Source organism: Emys orbicularis, chromosome 7 (genome assembly GCF_028017835.1).
Source record: "Emys orbicularis isolate rEmyOrb1 chromosome 7, rEmyOrb1.hap1, whole genome shotgun sequence".
In the NCBI taxonomy this organism is placed as follows: domain Eukaryota; kingdom Metazoa; phylum Chordata; order Testudines; family Emydidae; genus Emys; species Emys orbicularis.
In genome coordinates, this window is record NC_088689.1 from 4,817,012 (window position 1) to 4,832,599 (window position 15,588).

The 15,588-nt window shown below is 41.5% G+C and overlaps 1 protein-coding gene across 1 annotated transcript in view; it reads right to left on the reverse strand.

Moving 5' to 3' along the window:
* Window positions 1–15,588, reverse strand: part of PCGF6 (polycomb group ring finger 6) — a 53,137-nt gene that overhangs the window by 26,590 nt on the left and 10,959 nt on the right. Inside the window, exons 5-7 of the mRNA XM_065407967.1 lie at window positions 15,094–15,153; window positions 13,432–13,540; window positions 4,091–4,118 (exon numbers count right to left, since the gene is read on the reverse strand). Coding sequence (XP_065264039.1) covers window positions 4,091–4,118; window positions 13,432–13,540; window positions 15,094–15,153 — 197 coding nt within the window. The remainder of the gene's footprint in view (window positions 1–4,090; window positions 4,119–13,431; window positions 13,541–15,093; window positions 15,154–15,588) is intronic.

Here is a 15,588-nt window from a genome sequence, read left to right on the forward strand (position 1 = left end):
AGGGACCATCATGATCACGTAGTCTGACCTCCTGCACATTGCAGGCCACAGAACCTCACCCATCCACTCCATTAACAGACCCCTAACCTCGGACTGAGTTCCTCTCTGCCCTGTTTCTAGATCACTTTGGGATGAAAGGCACTATATACAAATTAATAAATAGATTCCCGGGGTCCAATCCTGCTCCTATCTAAATCAATGGCAAAAACCCACACGGACGTCAACGAGAGCAGGACGGAGTTCCAAGTTTGCGTGCCAATTTCCTTTTTAACTACCGGGCAGCACAGATGCTGTACATAATTTTCTACAGCACAGACATTAAATTGCTATCATGCAGTATGTTAAATACCTCTTTTAATCTATGAGCAAAGGAGTTGCCTGCCACTGGCACAAGAGGAAGTTTTAAAAAATGGGGGTCATGCCAATGAGCTCAGGACACACTTCAGAGCTACACTGAGAAAATAAAACCCTCTGGTATTTCCCAGCCCACACAGCCTATTTTTTTTTTTTTTAGCCTCTTATAAGTGATGTTTCAGTTCTGCTGTGGCTAGATTAGCACTTTCTGAATTCCAGAATCATTTTCAACATAATGTGTCACAGCGGGGAATACAATGGCTAGACTGGTTGGGAGGCTTTTACTGTCATTTCCAAGTATTTCCATGGGGAGGACTGTAACAACATGACGTTTATTATGCCATTCTTCAAGATTTTTTTTTTTTTTTTTTTTAAAGGATTTTTTCCCCACAGATAAAATGCTAAACAGCTGCCTGATGATTTGGGTGGGTACAAAGAAGAGACACAAAGACAGAACAGACTGCAGCACTCAGCATGATAAATGGATTTCCCTTTGTCCTAATTAATTGGATTTTTTACATTAAATTATGGACGGCTGTGATTTACTAGCCAAGCCATATTCCCAATACAAAGAGTACAACGAACAGGAAGGACCAAGCTACTCTGACTTAAGTCACAGACACAAATATTTATTCCACCTGTAATAATATAGCTAGCATGTTCAAACAACAACGCCTAGAAGTCAGAAACAGAGTCAGAACTACTTTGCTGGCCCATGCTATTGTAGTTTGGTGTACAGTACGAATGGGAGCATTGTTTATAGAACACACAAAACATGTTAAAAAAAGTCCCCTGCCTGGTGGAGCTCACAATCTAACTCAGATATACAGGAGAATAATGCAGCAGGAAGGTGATTAGGGGACAATGCTGATAGGGAATCCAGGTAGAGAGATTTCACCAAAAATGGGTCTGAAGGAGAGATTTGAACATGGAGATTTAGCTTGGCTGGAAGAAGCAGAAAAGCATGAAGCCAAGAGTGAGAAAGGAGGTAGTGCGGGGAGTGGAATAAGAGCATGGGGGGGGGGGGAAGAAGGGAAGAGGAGGAAATGAAAGCAGAGAAGTAAATGGGGGCCTATTAATGATATAGCAAGGAAGTGGAAAGTGATGTAGAAAAACAACCAGTAAAGATATTCAAGGGAGTTGAAGGTGATTCTTTGAGATCATTCAGGGCCCAATTCTGCCACCTTCATCCATGTTAGTATCTTAGTCTGTTAACAGTCCAACTGGAACCAGTGGGACTACTTGTGAAATACAGCGCATGGTGAATAAAAGCTGGCAGAACCTGGAACTCAGTGTTTGTAGAAGACTTCTGAATTAAAGCTGAGTTTCAGTCAGAATGTTACTGGAACCCCGTATTTATGGCTTAAAAAGGGGTCGGATCAGGTTACAAAAAAAAAAAATCAATTTCCTTACCTATGTCACAAACACCATCTTAGATTATTAAAATAGAAAGTGTTTTAAAAATCAAAACCTATTATTGCCTATGCAATTTATTTTTGCAGTTTCTCTCAGCTCAAACAAGTTCTCATGGACCAGTTCAGGTGTTGTAAGATAATGTTTCATGAAACCTAACCTTTGGGTCAAATTTGATTTGACTCCTAATTTCTCACCCCCAATTTCAATACTAAAGAAATACAAACTGTACTGTCCCCAAAGGGAAAAATCATGACACTGACATAACTATTTGGCTCTGAAACTACACATCAGGAGGTTAAGTGACAGACGTAGCTGAGGTTTGCATAATCTCTGAATACCTAAGTAATGTATGTTGTTGATATGTATTAATAATATAAAATGTATTTAACTCTAGTGGGAGTTAATCTGTATTCAGTGCCTACATCTGAACAGCTTCCTCTGAAGCCATTATATGAACTAAGAGGTGCCATCTGCATAGCTTAGAAACATAGAATGAAAATGAGGGAAAACTCCTTATGGAAGGTGCTCACTGTGCATGCACATCAGCCTCAGTAAATGTTTTTTATTTCCCTCTAATGTTTTAGACTTTTTAGTGCCCCTTACAAATGTTTTTATTATAGGGAACAAATATATATCTCATATGGACATTTTTCAGTACCGGAGATTTTTTTTCTGTGCCATTAAAATGGCTGAATTGCTTTAAACTAAATGTGTAAGCTAATGTTACATCTACCGTGAAACCATGTACACCTCTTCAAATCCAGAAGGCTGAGCAAAGAATTGATGGGGAGATGGGATCAATCGAAGGCAAAGAGAATGAGGGTGAAACAGAGGTAAGGGGCAGAAACAATGCAGGAGACAAAAAAGGAGGAGAAAAACCACCTGAGGCGGAGAGAACAATGTAGAGAAAGCAACTTGGCTGGAGATATTTTCAGGAAGGCAGCCTTCTCTCTGCCGATTACTTTCTCATTCACTACATCTACATTCACAATTCAATTGTAGGCTCAGCTAAGCTCTTTGGGACAGGGACAATCTCATTTCAGTGTTGGTAGAGTGCCCAGCACAGTGGGGCCCTGTTCTCAGTTGGTGATTAAGCTCTATCATAATGATTAATAAATCATAACAAAGGTGAGTAGTTGCACCTGCGTTGCACCTATTCATATTTGTGCCTGCAGTCTGGACAGGAATCAATGCAGCTAAAAATAAAGATGAGGCAAAGGAGAAAGGATGGGAAAGAATTAAGACAATTTATATGTAATATGTTAGTAAAATGCTGTTTGCTCCCATTCTTAAATATTAAGATTGCATATCTCAATGCTAAACGTACCCATGTTTAGTTTCTCTTTTACAATCTGCTACTCTGTGTTGTTCCACAGCCTTTTATTCCTAACATCCTGCTGCCATAAAAGGTAAAATGTAATATGTGACTACATAATTTAAAGTTTTATCTATTGCTTGGCTTGAATAGAGCCTGTTTCCAAGGTATTTATTCACATACTGAAATTATACACTTTGCACATCCTTAATTACAGCCTGCCAAATTATGGAGAAGGCAGCAAGAGATGGGCAGTTTCACATCGTGACACTACACTGATTTGGCACAGTAGGAACAAGTTTTCGTTCACTCTACATTGCAATACTGCAGAGCTGTATTTCTTTTCCAATTTAGTAACCTCCATTCACAGAAGAGATTAATGTCTTTAACAGAGAGATCAAGGTGAGAGTGAACTAGCAACTGACCAGGGAAGTCTATTTAGCTGCCTAGCAAATATGCACAAGTATTTTTTTTGTGCCTTCCATCTTCCTCCTGCGGTTATACATTAGAATTCAAGACTACTACCTCTTGGTTGATAAGTACACAAACACACATTATAAACTACCTCTTCCAGAACAAATCAGAGATTTAAAAACAAAACAAAACCCCAAAAAACTGCAACATTCTGGGCACGACTACTCCCTTGGGCAGAATTCCAACTAAAGGCACAGACAATGAGGGCACTCGTCCCCCAGAGACAGAGCCTGAAGCAACAAGCAAGACTAGTCAGTTTTATTATGTTCCATTCTCCCATACTAAAATATTATTTTCCTGCCTTTGTAGTCTCTCTTCTTGCCACACCCTGTGACATTATGCAATGATGGATTTTAAAGTACAATGTAGCCCAATATCACTTTATACTCCACTGGGTAAACTCCAGATTGTGTGTCCAGGTGTACTTCTAGTGCAAGGCAAACCCGGATGAGCTAAATTAAATTAGGATTAAAGTTATACAAATTTCCCAAATGAAATGTATAGGAAAATAAATTCAAGTCACATCCATACCTTAAAATTCCCTGCGCCTTCATTAGCTCTGAAAGACAAGAGAAAATTTAACAATCAATAATATCTCTAAGCGACATGGTTATTAGCAACCTCAAGTTACTATAATCAATAAGCCACAATCATACCACACAGTTTTGGTGCATTAAATACCCTTAAAAAAAACCACACCAAAAAACCACAACCAAGGTATTTCCTTTTAATTGAATTCCTAATGATAAATGAAATACAAATAGATCGCATTTATATAGTTGGTCCTTTTTCTCCTCTATTGCATTCCTGTCAAATAAACCCTTTATATCTTTTTCATATTTAAATCTGCCACTCTGAAGTGAAAAGAAAACAAATAAGCCAGAATAACACACTCAAATCTCATATATACTGTAAACTATCAGATATAACACTAACTTTCTTAGAAGTGGTCTGGAACAAAAAAATAGCATGGATAACTAGAAAAATAAAAATGTCTTCCAAAGGTTACAAACATTGCTGTCTAGGTATTTATACTGTGCTTATCACTGGTATCTAAGCTCCTAACAGACAGTGCTCAATAGTACTGACAGAGCACCTCATACTATTGTAGAGATCTCTGGGCCTAAACATTGACCTTTCAGAGTACGTTACTCCGAGGGGAATTCTGCGCCAAAAAAATAAAAAATTTGTTGCCAAAAAATTAAAAATTCTGTGCACAATATTTTAAAATTCTGCATATTTTATTTGTCAAAATAACACAATATAACCATTCCAGTTTCAGTTATTCTGATAATTTATTTCAAAATACCTGTCAGCAAGTATGTCTAACAATACAGACCAAAAAAAAAAAAGATCCAGGATATATATTTTTTGACAAATAGATTCCTTACTAGGTATATTAATACAGAACTTTGAGTAATAATTCATTTAAACTACAATACAGAAACATATTTCCCGCACCCCTCAAAAGTAGTGCAAAGGTTTGGGGGGAGTCAAGGGTAACAGAGGAGCTGAGGGAAGTAATTGCTGGGAAGGAGCCTGGCAGTGAACCTGGGTGTGGGTGGGAGAAGTATGGACAGTTTTGGGTTTTTTTGGGGCGGGGGGTGAAGAATTGTTAGGGAGTTGGGGAGCCTCCCCCACGCAGACCCTTAGTCTCTCCCATTCAGGCAGGCACATCCGTCCCTGTCCCCATGTGTCCCTTCTGCATCCACTCCCCCCTCCCCATCCCCATGTGGCCCTGGAACCCCCCAACCCATTCAGCCCCTGGCTCAATGCGGTCACCCTACTAGCTCCTGACCCATGCCCCAGTCTGTCCCCCCCACTAGCCCCAGTCTGTGACAACCCCAGAAACCCCGTGTGCCCCTCTCTGTCCGTCCTGTGACTCCTCATCTGGCCCCACTGTGAGGAATGCAGCCTCTGTGCTGGTTGGCTGCCCTCTATTCTGGTGCCACAGCAGCCCCCGGTGGGCAAAAGGTGTAGCTGCAGCGCCTCTCCAGCAGAATCTATATTCTGCAGAGAAAAAAAAAATCTGCAAGGGACATGAATTCTGCACATGCACAATGGTGCAGAATTCCCCAGGAATAGTACAAATATGTTGATTAGTACAGACACTATCTAGGAAAGAAGGATAATACCAAATGCTTCAGATGAAAGCAAAAAAGAATTGGCCAATCCCCTCTCCCCCAAAGAGAGCCACATTCGCAGCCGGCGTAAATCAAGAGCTACGCTGGCTTCAATGGAGCTACACTGGTTAACACACCAGCTGATCATCTGGTCCAGGGAGTATGTCTGGACAACAGCACAATACTGTACATTTTAAGGTGGTGAGGGTGGGGCAGAGAAGAATTCCAGCTAACAGTTCAACACAGGAAAAACAAGCCAACAGAGTTTTACCTATTAAAAAATCTCTTAAAAGGGATGGCTTTCACCATGAACAATGCCCACTTCCTCAGGTCTCATTATTTGTGTGTCAACTAAGGATGTGTAAGAGAAATAATGCAGCACTTTTAGTTTGTCTTGGAAGAAGCAGAATCAAGCACTGCCCATTGAATGTTTATTGACTATAATTGCTACGGACCACATACACGTAACAGAGAAAAATGTCTTTGCAATGCCTACACGGACCAAGTGTTAGCGTGAAGCTTTAGATTGCTATATTTAGGTATCACCATCTCCAATATGTGCCTACCATGAGACAGAGAGCTGAATAAAACCAGCATTACAATCAGCTGCTGAAATGTATTTTAAAAGACTAGCTGCCTTTTCCTAGGTGTGGGGACAGAATCACACAGGCTAGAATTTTATCTTCCAGAATGCCTCACTTTATTTGTTATCTGTATGTGTGTCTGAGATTGGACAGGAGAGTACAGTCAGAATGATTTTAAAAGGGACTGAAGAATAAAGTTATCAGAAGGAAAAGAAAAAAAGATGGTGATAAGCATTTCCGTTCCAGGAGTGGCTCTCTCTGATCCATTTCCACTGCTGCAGAAAATATTTAACCATTTCACATGCTCTGAGAAAATGATACAAGTAATTCGGGAGCAAATTTTTAATGTAAAAACTCTGGCTGGTTGACCCAACCCTTTTAAAGTTTTCTTTAGTCGCTGAGACTTCATAATCTCTCCCTCTATTTCCTGGGCAAGTTATTTCTGATGTTAAGTTTTGAAGAGGAAAGCAAAACATTTTTTACAACATCTGCAAGTCTTAAACATCTGCTTAAGAGCAAAGGTTAAAAAAAAGGACAGTCACGTAAAAAAAAAAAAAACGCTCCTTGTTACTGCTGTTACTTTTCTTGCTGGCTCCTTAGATTACTGAACCCAAAAGAGTGTTTTTGTTGTTGCTGCTTTAGTTTAAGTCTTCACTCTTTTTGCTATTTACTTACTTTTTGTACTTCACTCAGTATAGTCAATGAAACCAAACTGGTCAGTTTCACATTGTGTACTGAAGTTTTGCATAAAACTATTATGTTTGAGTTGCAAACACTCGAAAGGAAGCTTCAAAACCAAACCCGCGGAAAAAGAAATTCAATCAAGACACACACACACACACAATTTGGGATCTAAATTGCCTCACAAAGGTCCTTTTAAATTGATAAAAGAAAAATGCATCTGCTGAGAATCAAAGAAAAAAATTAATGTCATAGCCTTAAACAGGGGCTAATTTAAATAGATTTACTTTTCTAAAATTAACCCAAACTGCAAATTATTTTACAGTTAAGGCCAGACAGTGTCAAGAAGCTTTCTATATAGTCATTAACCATTACCTATGTTCTCAAAAGCATATCTTTCCTTCAAAAAAATTGTAGCATTGATGTGTTGCCTTTAAAGGACATTTTGTGCTAGAACAGTATTCCAGTTTTTAAGAAGTTGCAAGTTACCAATTACATTTTTATATATCCAGAAAGGTGAACATTTGTCAATGTACTATCTGAGCTGGAAAGAATGTAAAGGTACCCATTTGTCACTTTACGCTCTGTGCAGATTGTCTCTGCCACCTTGTGGTATAAGACAGCAATGTTTTCTATCAAGCTTAGGTCCCAATCTTGCAATGGGATGGGCCTGAAGTCAATGGGAACCTGCATGGACTGCGCTAGTGGAATGTATATTGTTATATCACACTGATTATGATAGAGAAGCACGTTAAAATATGAGATAAAAGGAACATTATTAAGTTTGCAAAGTCAATCACTCAAAAGCTAGGAGAGACCAGAATTAAGGTTGTCTATTCAATATATTGTTTTCTCATTGTTCAATGTGGCCCCAAGCTTTATTTACTACAAAATATTCAGACCTTGCTCTGCACATAGAATTTCTAATTTCCTCATGGACTTTTCTATGGTGCTCATCACTATGGGATCCAAATGCTTCAAAAACATTAATTTATTTTCAGAACGCTCCTGTGAGATGAAGGGTCATTAGCCCCATTTTACAGATGGGGAACTGAGGCACAGAGATTAAGCTCAAATGTACCCACAAATTTTGGGTGCCCACTTTGAGACACCCCAGACTTGATTGCACACTATAGTACTTCAGATGTTCAAAACCCAGCTCCCGTTGTGACCGTTCAGCACTTCTGCAAATCAGACTCTTGGGTCTTCAGTCAGGCATCCAGAAAAACAAGGAACAAATAACTAGTGACCACCTGTGAACAGATGTTTTTAAGTGACTGGTGCAGCCTCACAGAGAAAGTCTTTGGCAGAGATAGGGATAGAATCCAATTTACCAGGGCAGTATTCAACTGCCTTAACCAGGATACCACCCGGTCTCTTCCTGAAATCCCGTCTCATTCACCACACCCCTTTCAACTTCTGCAACAAACGAGCACTACTAATCTTGCCACACAGATTAGTATTCTTGCCAGCAAGTTAAAGAAGTATGGATTGGATGAATGGACTATAAGGTGGATAGAAAGCTGGCTAGATCGTTGGGTTCAGCGGGTAGTGATCAATGGCTCAATGTCTAGTTAGCAGCTGGTATCCCCAGGGGTCGGTCCTGGGGCCAGTTTTTTCAACATTTTCATTAATGATCTGGATGATGGGATGGATTGCACCCTCAGCAAGTTTGCGGATGACACTAAGCTGGGGGGAGAGGTAGATATGCTGGAGGGTAGGGATAGGGTCCAGAGTGACCTAGACAAATATGAGGATTAGGCTAAAAGAAATCTGATGAGGTTCAACAAGGACAAGTGCAGAGTCCTGCACTTAGAATGGAAGAATCCCATGCACTGCTATAGGCTGGGGACGGATTGGCTAAGCAGCAGTTCTGCAGAAAAGGACCTGGGGATTACAGTAGACGAGAAGCTGGATATGAGTCAACAGTGTGCCCTTGTTGCCAAGAAGGCTAACGGCATATTGGGCTGCATTAGTAGGAGCATTGCCAGCAGATTGAGGGAAGTGATTATTCCCCTCTATTCGGCACTGGTGAGGCCACATCTGGAGTACTGCATCCAGTTTTGGGCCCCCCACTACAGAAAGGATGTGGACAAATTGGAGAGAGTCCAGCGGAGGGCAACAAAAATGATTAGGGGGCTGGGGCACATGGTTTATGAGGAGAGGCTGAGGGAACTGGTCTTATTTAGTCTGCAGAAAAGAAGAGTGAGGGGGGATTTGATAGCAGCCTTCAACTACCTGAAGGCGGGTTCCAAAGAGGATGGAGCTCGGCTGTTCTCAGTGGTGGCAGATGACAGAACAAGAAGCAGTGGTCTCAAGTTGCAGTGGGGGAGATCTAAGTTGGATATTAGGAAAAATTATTTCACCAGGAGGCTGGTGAAGCACTGGAATGGGTTACATAGGGAGGTGGTGGAATCTCCATCCATAGAGGTTTTTAAGGCCTGGTTTGACAAAGCCCTGGCTGGGATGATGTAATTGAGGTTGGTCCTGCTTTGAGCAGGGGGTTGGACTAGATGACCTCCTGAGGTCTCTTCCAACCCTAATCTTCTATGATTCTATGGTGAAACTCAGGAATCTTCGGTTCCATTCCAGACTCTGGAAGGGAGTGTCAAGTGGGCACAAACACTTATGCCCATTTGCCCGCCCCCGCAAGCTTTACCCCTTCCGTCTCATTCCTTCTGACCTGTCCCTAGTTCAGTGCTGTCTCTTTCCCACCTTTGGGTCCTTGATCCAATCTCCACTCTTTAGGCTTCTCATCCCAGCCCCAATCTCCTTGCTCAGCCAATCCTCCTTCTGGGCTTGCTGTCCGAGTCCCAGTCACTTCTCCCCTCAGACAGTCCCACTGTCCTTGCCCAGCCAGTCCCAGTTCTTGCCTCCTGGCTCCTCATTCGACCTGGCTCTCCCTCCCCAACCACTGGCTCCCAGTCTCCGTCCTTGGTCTCCTAATCCAATTTTAGTAGGATCCCCCTGCCTTCCTGGCTCCTTGTCCTGGTGTCCTCTGTCCCTGGTTATCTATCTCAGTCTCTTTGGCCAGCCAGTCCCAGTTATCCCCCTTCACTCCCAGCTCCTTGTCAGATCTGTCTCCCCCCTTCACCTAGTCCTTAGTCCCAGTCTTTGTGCCCAACCAGTCCTATTCTTCCCCCATCTAGTCATTGGAGGAGAGGGATAGCTCAGTGGTTTGAGCATTGGCCTACTAAACCCAGGATTATGAGTTCAATCCTTGAGGGGGCCATTTAGGGAACTGGGGTAAAAATCTGTCTGGGGATTGGTCATGCTTTGAGCAGGGGGTTGGACTAGATGACCTCCTGAGGTCCCTTCCAACCCTGATATTCTATGATCACAGTATTCTACCCCCTGCCTGCCAACTGGCTCCCAGTCCCCACCCATTTTCCTCTCTAGCTCCCAGTCGTAGCATCCCTCCCCTGACATCCAGTCCCAGTCATCTTGCCCATATATTCCCAGCCTCCCCACCCAGATCCCAGTACCAACCTCCCCTGTCTCTTAGCTCCAGCTTCTCTTTCCTCCCCACTCCTGTCCCAATCTATTCTTCTCCCTCTCATGGGTCCATCTCTTGTCCCCTTTGCATTCAGATCAGATGGCTTCCTCGTCCACACTGCCTGGGTGTCATTGCGAGCACAGAAGAGACAGGCTTCCGGCTCTCAGCTCCAGTGCCTGGCCCCACTCCAGCCTTGAGCAGCTGGGAACACCCATTACAGGGAAAGTCTGCTTCACCCCTGTAGTCCTGGCCTACAGCACAATCAGTTGGCTCTGCGGGGATGGTGCATGCTTGGTCTGGTCACACACTGGAGCTGTTTGGGGATGGAGTATGTGCAACGAGGACACAATCTTTGGAGATTTTAGCTGCTAAAAATAAATAAGAAGTCTCGACTGAGCATACGTGAACTGTGGTTTTTCAAAGACTTGACCCAATTTGGGGGTATTTTCATGGGGACAGCAAAAGGCACAGCCCTAGTGCATAGGCCACCAAACCACCAAATTTCACGTTCTGCTTGAAAAGGGGGGAGGGATAGCTCAGTGGTTTGAGCATTGGCCTGCTAAACCCAGGGTTGTGAGTTCAATCCTTGAGGGGGCCATTTAGGGATCTGGGGCAAAAATCGGTCTGGGGATTGGTCATGCTTTGAGCAGGGGGTTGGACTAGATGACCTCCTGAGGTCCCTTCCAACCCTGATATTCTATGATCTATGATCACAGTATTCTACCCCCTGCCTGCCAACTGGTTCCCAGTCCCCACCCATTTTCCTCTCTAGCTCCCAGTCGACATGGTATCAAGAATTTTTATAACATGCGCAAAACAGATTTTCCCCAGCCCTGTTCTCAGAAACAGGTGAACTGTTTTGGCTGAACTTAAAAAAAAAAAAAAAAAAAAAATCAGCCTGACCACCTGGCATGTAAAATTTCTTCTCAAATTATTTAGCTTTGGCAAAGTTATAAGCAACTGAAAACAGAGTCTTATAGTGTCGGGCAGCCTTAATAATAGGCAGTGCTACTAGCCCTGCCTAATTGTTGAGAAATGGAGCTCTCACTGCCCTGCTTGTTTTTGGGTCAGACATATTACAAAAAAAATGCTTCCCTTGTTACCAAATTGCCACTTGCTTTGTCTGGCCCTGCATAGGCAAATTACTTGTAGGCCTCAAGTTCCTGGCAAGCTGACAAAACAGCCCTTCAGCCCCAAAGCTTAGAAGCCTGTGCCCTATGGAGAGGTTCTCTTAAAATTACAGTGCGCTTCGAAGCAGTACATGCATGTGAGTGTTAAACTGGGGATACTTGACTGCCAGGTAAGTCTACAGTGTTGAACTAAGGTAGCTGCTGGAGGGCAAGTCACGAGTAGGACCCCAGATGCCAAGTGTCTGAATGAGGTGCCACTCTACTGTTGTAATTGGATGATTGATCTTTATGTGCTATATCTTGATTTAGCTTCGTACTGCACTGCCCAGAACATTAGCATTGCAGTCTCAGTGTATATTGTATCATTTCTTTGTTCCCTAGGAAACTTAGGAGTGCCAGCCTGCATTTTGGATGCCTTTCCTGGTAACTTATCTTTAGGATACAATATTATTTGTGGCAAGCAGAGGGCACATAATGACGTACAGTCACAATCTCCTAGTTATGAGAAAAGTCCCAGAATGGCCAGTGTCAGAGTAGCAGCATAACATCACCATGAGTTCATTTCTGTCCGGCCAACCACAGGGTTTGGGGGAGGGAGAGGAAGGGAGACCCAGCCTCAATCAATTATCTGGAACTACCCATCGTCTCTAAAATGGGAAGAAAATAATGTATAAAAGTATACCTTGTGAGGTATCATTTTAAAAGGCTTGATCTGTTGAACATTAATATCCTGTTGGATTATATGTGCTATCATTGTATGTGAAGTTATGAAATATTATTAGATGTGTTACTGAAATATATTGTGAGGTTGGGAACACCCACAACCAGCCTTTCAGTCACAACAAAGGAGTAGCCATCAATAGTCAGGTGGCATTAATGGCTCATCAACATATAATCCACTACCCTAGAGACTTCTCGGAGAAGGCACGTATGCCGTGGGGGCGGACTAACACACATTACAGCAAGGATCTTTCTAGCAAGTTGGAAGAAGGTATAAAAAGAGAGAAATCATCACTTGGCCTCTCTCCCCTCCCCCCCAACTCAACACCTGGAAGAATGTCTGGAAGACAAAAGACTTTGAACTGAGGGAGTTTGGTCCCAGGCTGGAAGGGTGCCCAGTCTGTATATTGAGGAACTGTAACCTGATTGTGACATCTGTCAGGGTGAGAAAAGCTGTTTGATTCAACCCTTGCTTAGATTAAAAGTTTAGGGATTTAGAATGTGTGTTTACTTTTAATTTTTTTAAGGTGACTGTGTCTGACCTTTATGCCTACCACTTATAATCACTTAAAACCCATCTTTCTGTAGTTAATAAACTTATTTTAATGTTTTAGCCTTACCAGTGAGTTTGTCAAAAGTGCTTGGGAAATCTCAGCTTTGGTTACAAAGGCTGGTGCATGTCCACTGTGCTATGAAGAAGTGAAGAACTAAGTAATGAACTTACACTGGTCAGGCTTCGGACCAGTGCAAGACGATACAGTCTATGACTCTAGGAGTTCTGATGTACAAGACTGGGGAGAACTGGCTGGAGCCTCTAAACTGATAGTTCCATGAGTGGCTGGGAGATCATTCATGTAACACAGCTGGGCGTGTCCCTGCCTGTGGATGGCTGTGTAAGTGCAGTGACTGTCAGAGGTTTGTAGCTTGACATCTGCATCACAGTGCAAGAAGCAACCCAAGCTGGCAGAACAGAGGGCTCAGGTTGCACCCCGGGGACCCCGTCACCACCAGACAGATACTTTTAAAAAAAAAAAACCCTCCCATTACAGTTATTCCAAAGTCCAAGTGCGATGCTCACATTTCACACACTCTTTCTTACAGTTTTACACAACTTGCTGCAGGTCTTTGTTTGACTCACCCAATGAACTCCAAAAGCAGTGAGACGTCAAGTTCTGGTGGGATTCGAAACACTGATCCCAAGACTTTCCGAGGTCTTCCTCTGCTCACAGGGACTGGCTGTGGGACAGCTAAAGAAATCAAAGTGACCAAAAAATATATCAGCTGCTGAAGTGCACTGTATGTGATATACAAGCCAAACAATGAGACATAACCACACACAGCTCAACTATGACTTTCATTAATTCAGTTCCTAAAAACTACATATTTTATCTGAGTGCCAATAATGGTATTTTCCTACCATACAGCATACTGTCTCTCTGAACAGTGGTTTATGTCACAATGGGACATAAAAGTCACTTACACAAGTATCTTTCAACTTCTAACAGCAGCTTTAAAGATCTTATATAATAATTTAATTACCTTATCATTTAAGTTATTTCTTACCTTAATTAACGCTTAATGAGATAAAAACGCACACCACACATACATCTTTCCTGGTTCTAGACAAACTATGCATCGTGCAATGGGACAGGCTGAAATCCAACGACAATTTAGATTATTTGTTGAGTGCCGATAATGTGCTTATGGCTGCACAGCACACAACAAATAAGAACAGCCCCTACCTCAAGGAGTTTAAAACCCTGAAAACAAAGAGGTGGCATTGACTGGGAAATCCTGAAGCACAGAAGATACTGTATGTTTGTTCAGATGTTTTCAGTTATGTTCATTCTCATAGGAATTACCTTAGTGGATCAGACCAATGATCTATCTTGTCCAATATCCTATTTCAAGTAAGGGCCAGAACCAGCTACTTAAAGGAAGAAACCTTGTAGTGGGCAATTATAGAATATCATGCCCACACAAAATTTCCTCCTAAACCCCAGTAGCTGGAGGTTGGCTTATGCCTCAGAACATATCATGACTAATTATTTTCTTTAGTAGCTTCTCGTGAGGGACATTTTGTCAAAGGCCTTTTGCAAATCCAAATAAATTATGCCTACCAGTTCTTACGCATACTATTTTATTGAAATAGTCAAAGAATTCCAATAGATTAGTGAGGGACAATTTTCTTTTGAAGATGCTGTGTTGGCTAGATTCTACCATATCATAATCTTCTAGGTGTTCTATACATCTGTTTTAAAATCTTCGCAAAATAATAATGTATCAGAAAAGACACTTTGTACTTTTACCCTTTCTTTTCATTAGATGGGTCTCTGATTAGTTCATTGAGCTTCATAATACCCTAGAAAGGTAGAGAAGCACTATAATCTTCATTTTATGTACAGAGAAACAAGCAGAGAAAGCTAAAAGGACTTGACTGATAAATGACTGAAGATTATTCAAGTGAGTAGCAATTAGTATGTCACAGACAAAATACCGTGCATTTCTGAACTCTGTAGTACTGGGAGTTATTTGTTGCATTTTCACATTGTAAGACCATCCCTAGTTTTTATTAAATATCTAAAAGGTCATGATATATGTTTTACATGCACACACAAAACCAAAACAATTCAAAATAAATCTCAGTAACTTGAAACTGAGAGTTCAGATCATTGTGGCATTTCTTCCAATAGTGAACCACTATTACAAAAAGAAAGGACTACTGTTAGGAAATATTTAAAATTTTATCTTTTTGTAATACTGTACTTATTCCCCCAAAGTAAAGTAATTATAAACTCACCAGGTTTGGGTACTTCTAGACCTCTTTCTTTATAGAAATCATGCATCTGCTTTTTCTCTCCTGAAAAAATACAAAATACATTGTAAGCTTGGCTTTGTTACCTATGGCAAATACAATACCTGGCAGTCTAGTTTCCAATAACTGCTTAAAGAATTTACTGGAACAATTCCAATTATCATTAATAGGGGCTTCCCAGGCATCTGTGAGACAGCAGCCCCCTTAGTGTTTCATATTAGAGACAAATTATATTAGATTATGTGCAACAAGTTAGTACTGTAGAGTCTATTAACGAATATAACCAGGACTTGGAAAATTGCCACAAAATACTTTATTTTTGTACCAAATGCTGCATACTATTCCTTATCTTAATCATACCTGAGAAACAGTTACTTTGCTCCAACAGCTTTGAAAAGTTTGTGGACTTTTGTTATTGTAGATATGCAAAAAGAGCTCATGTTTTAATGGCGCTTCAAGCTGATGTAGATGATCATCCAT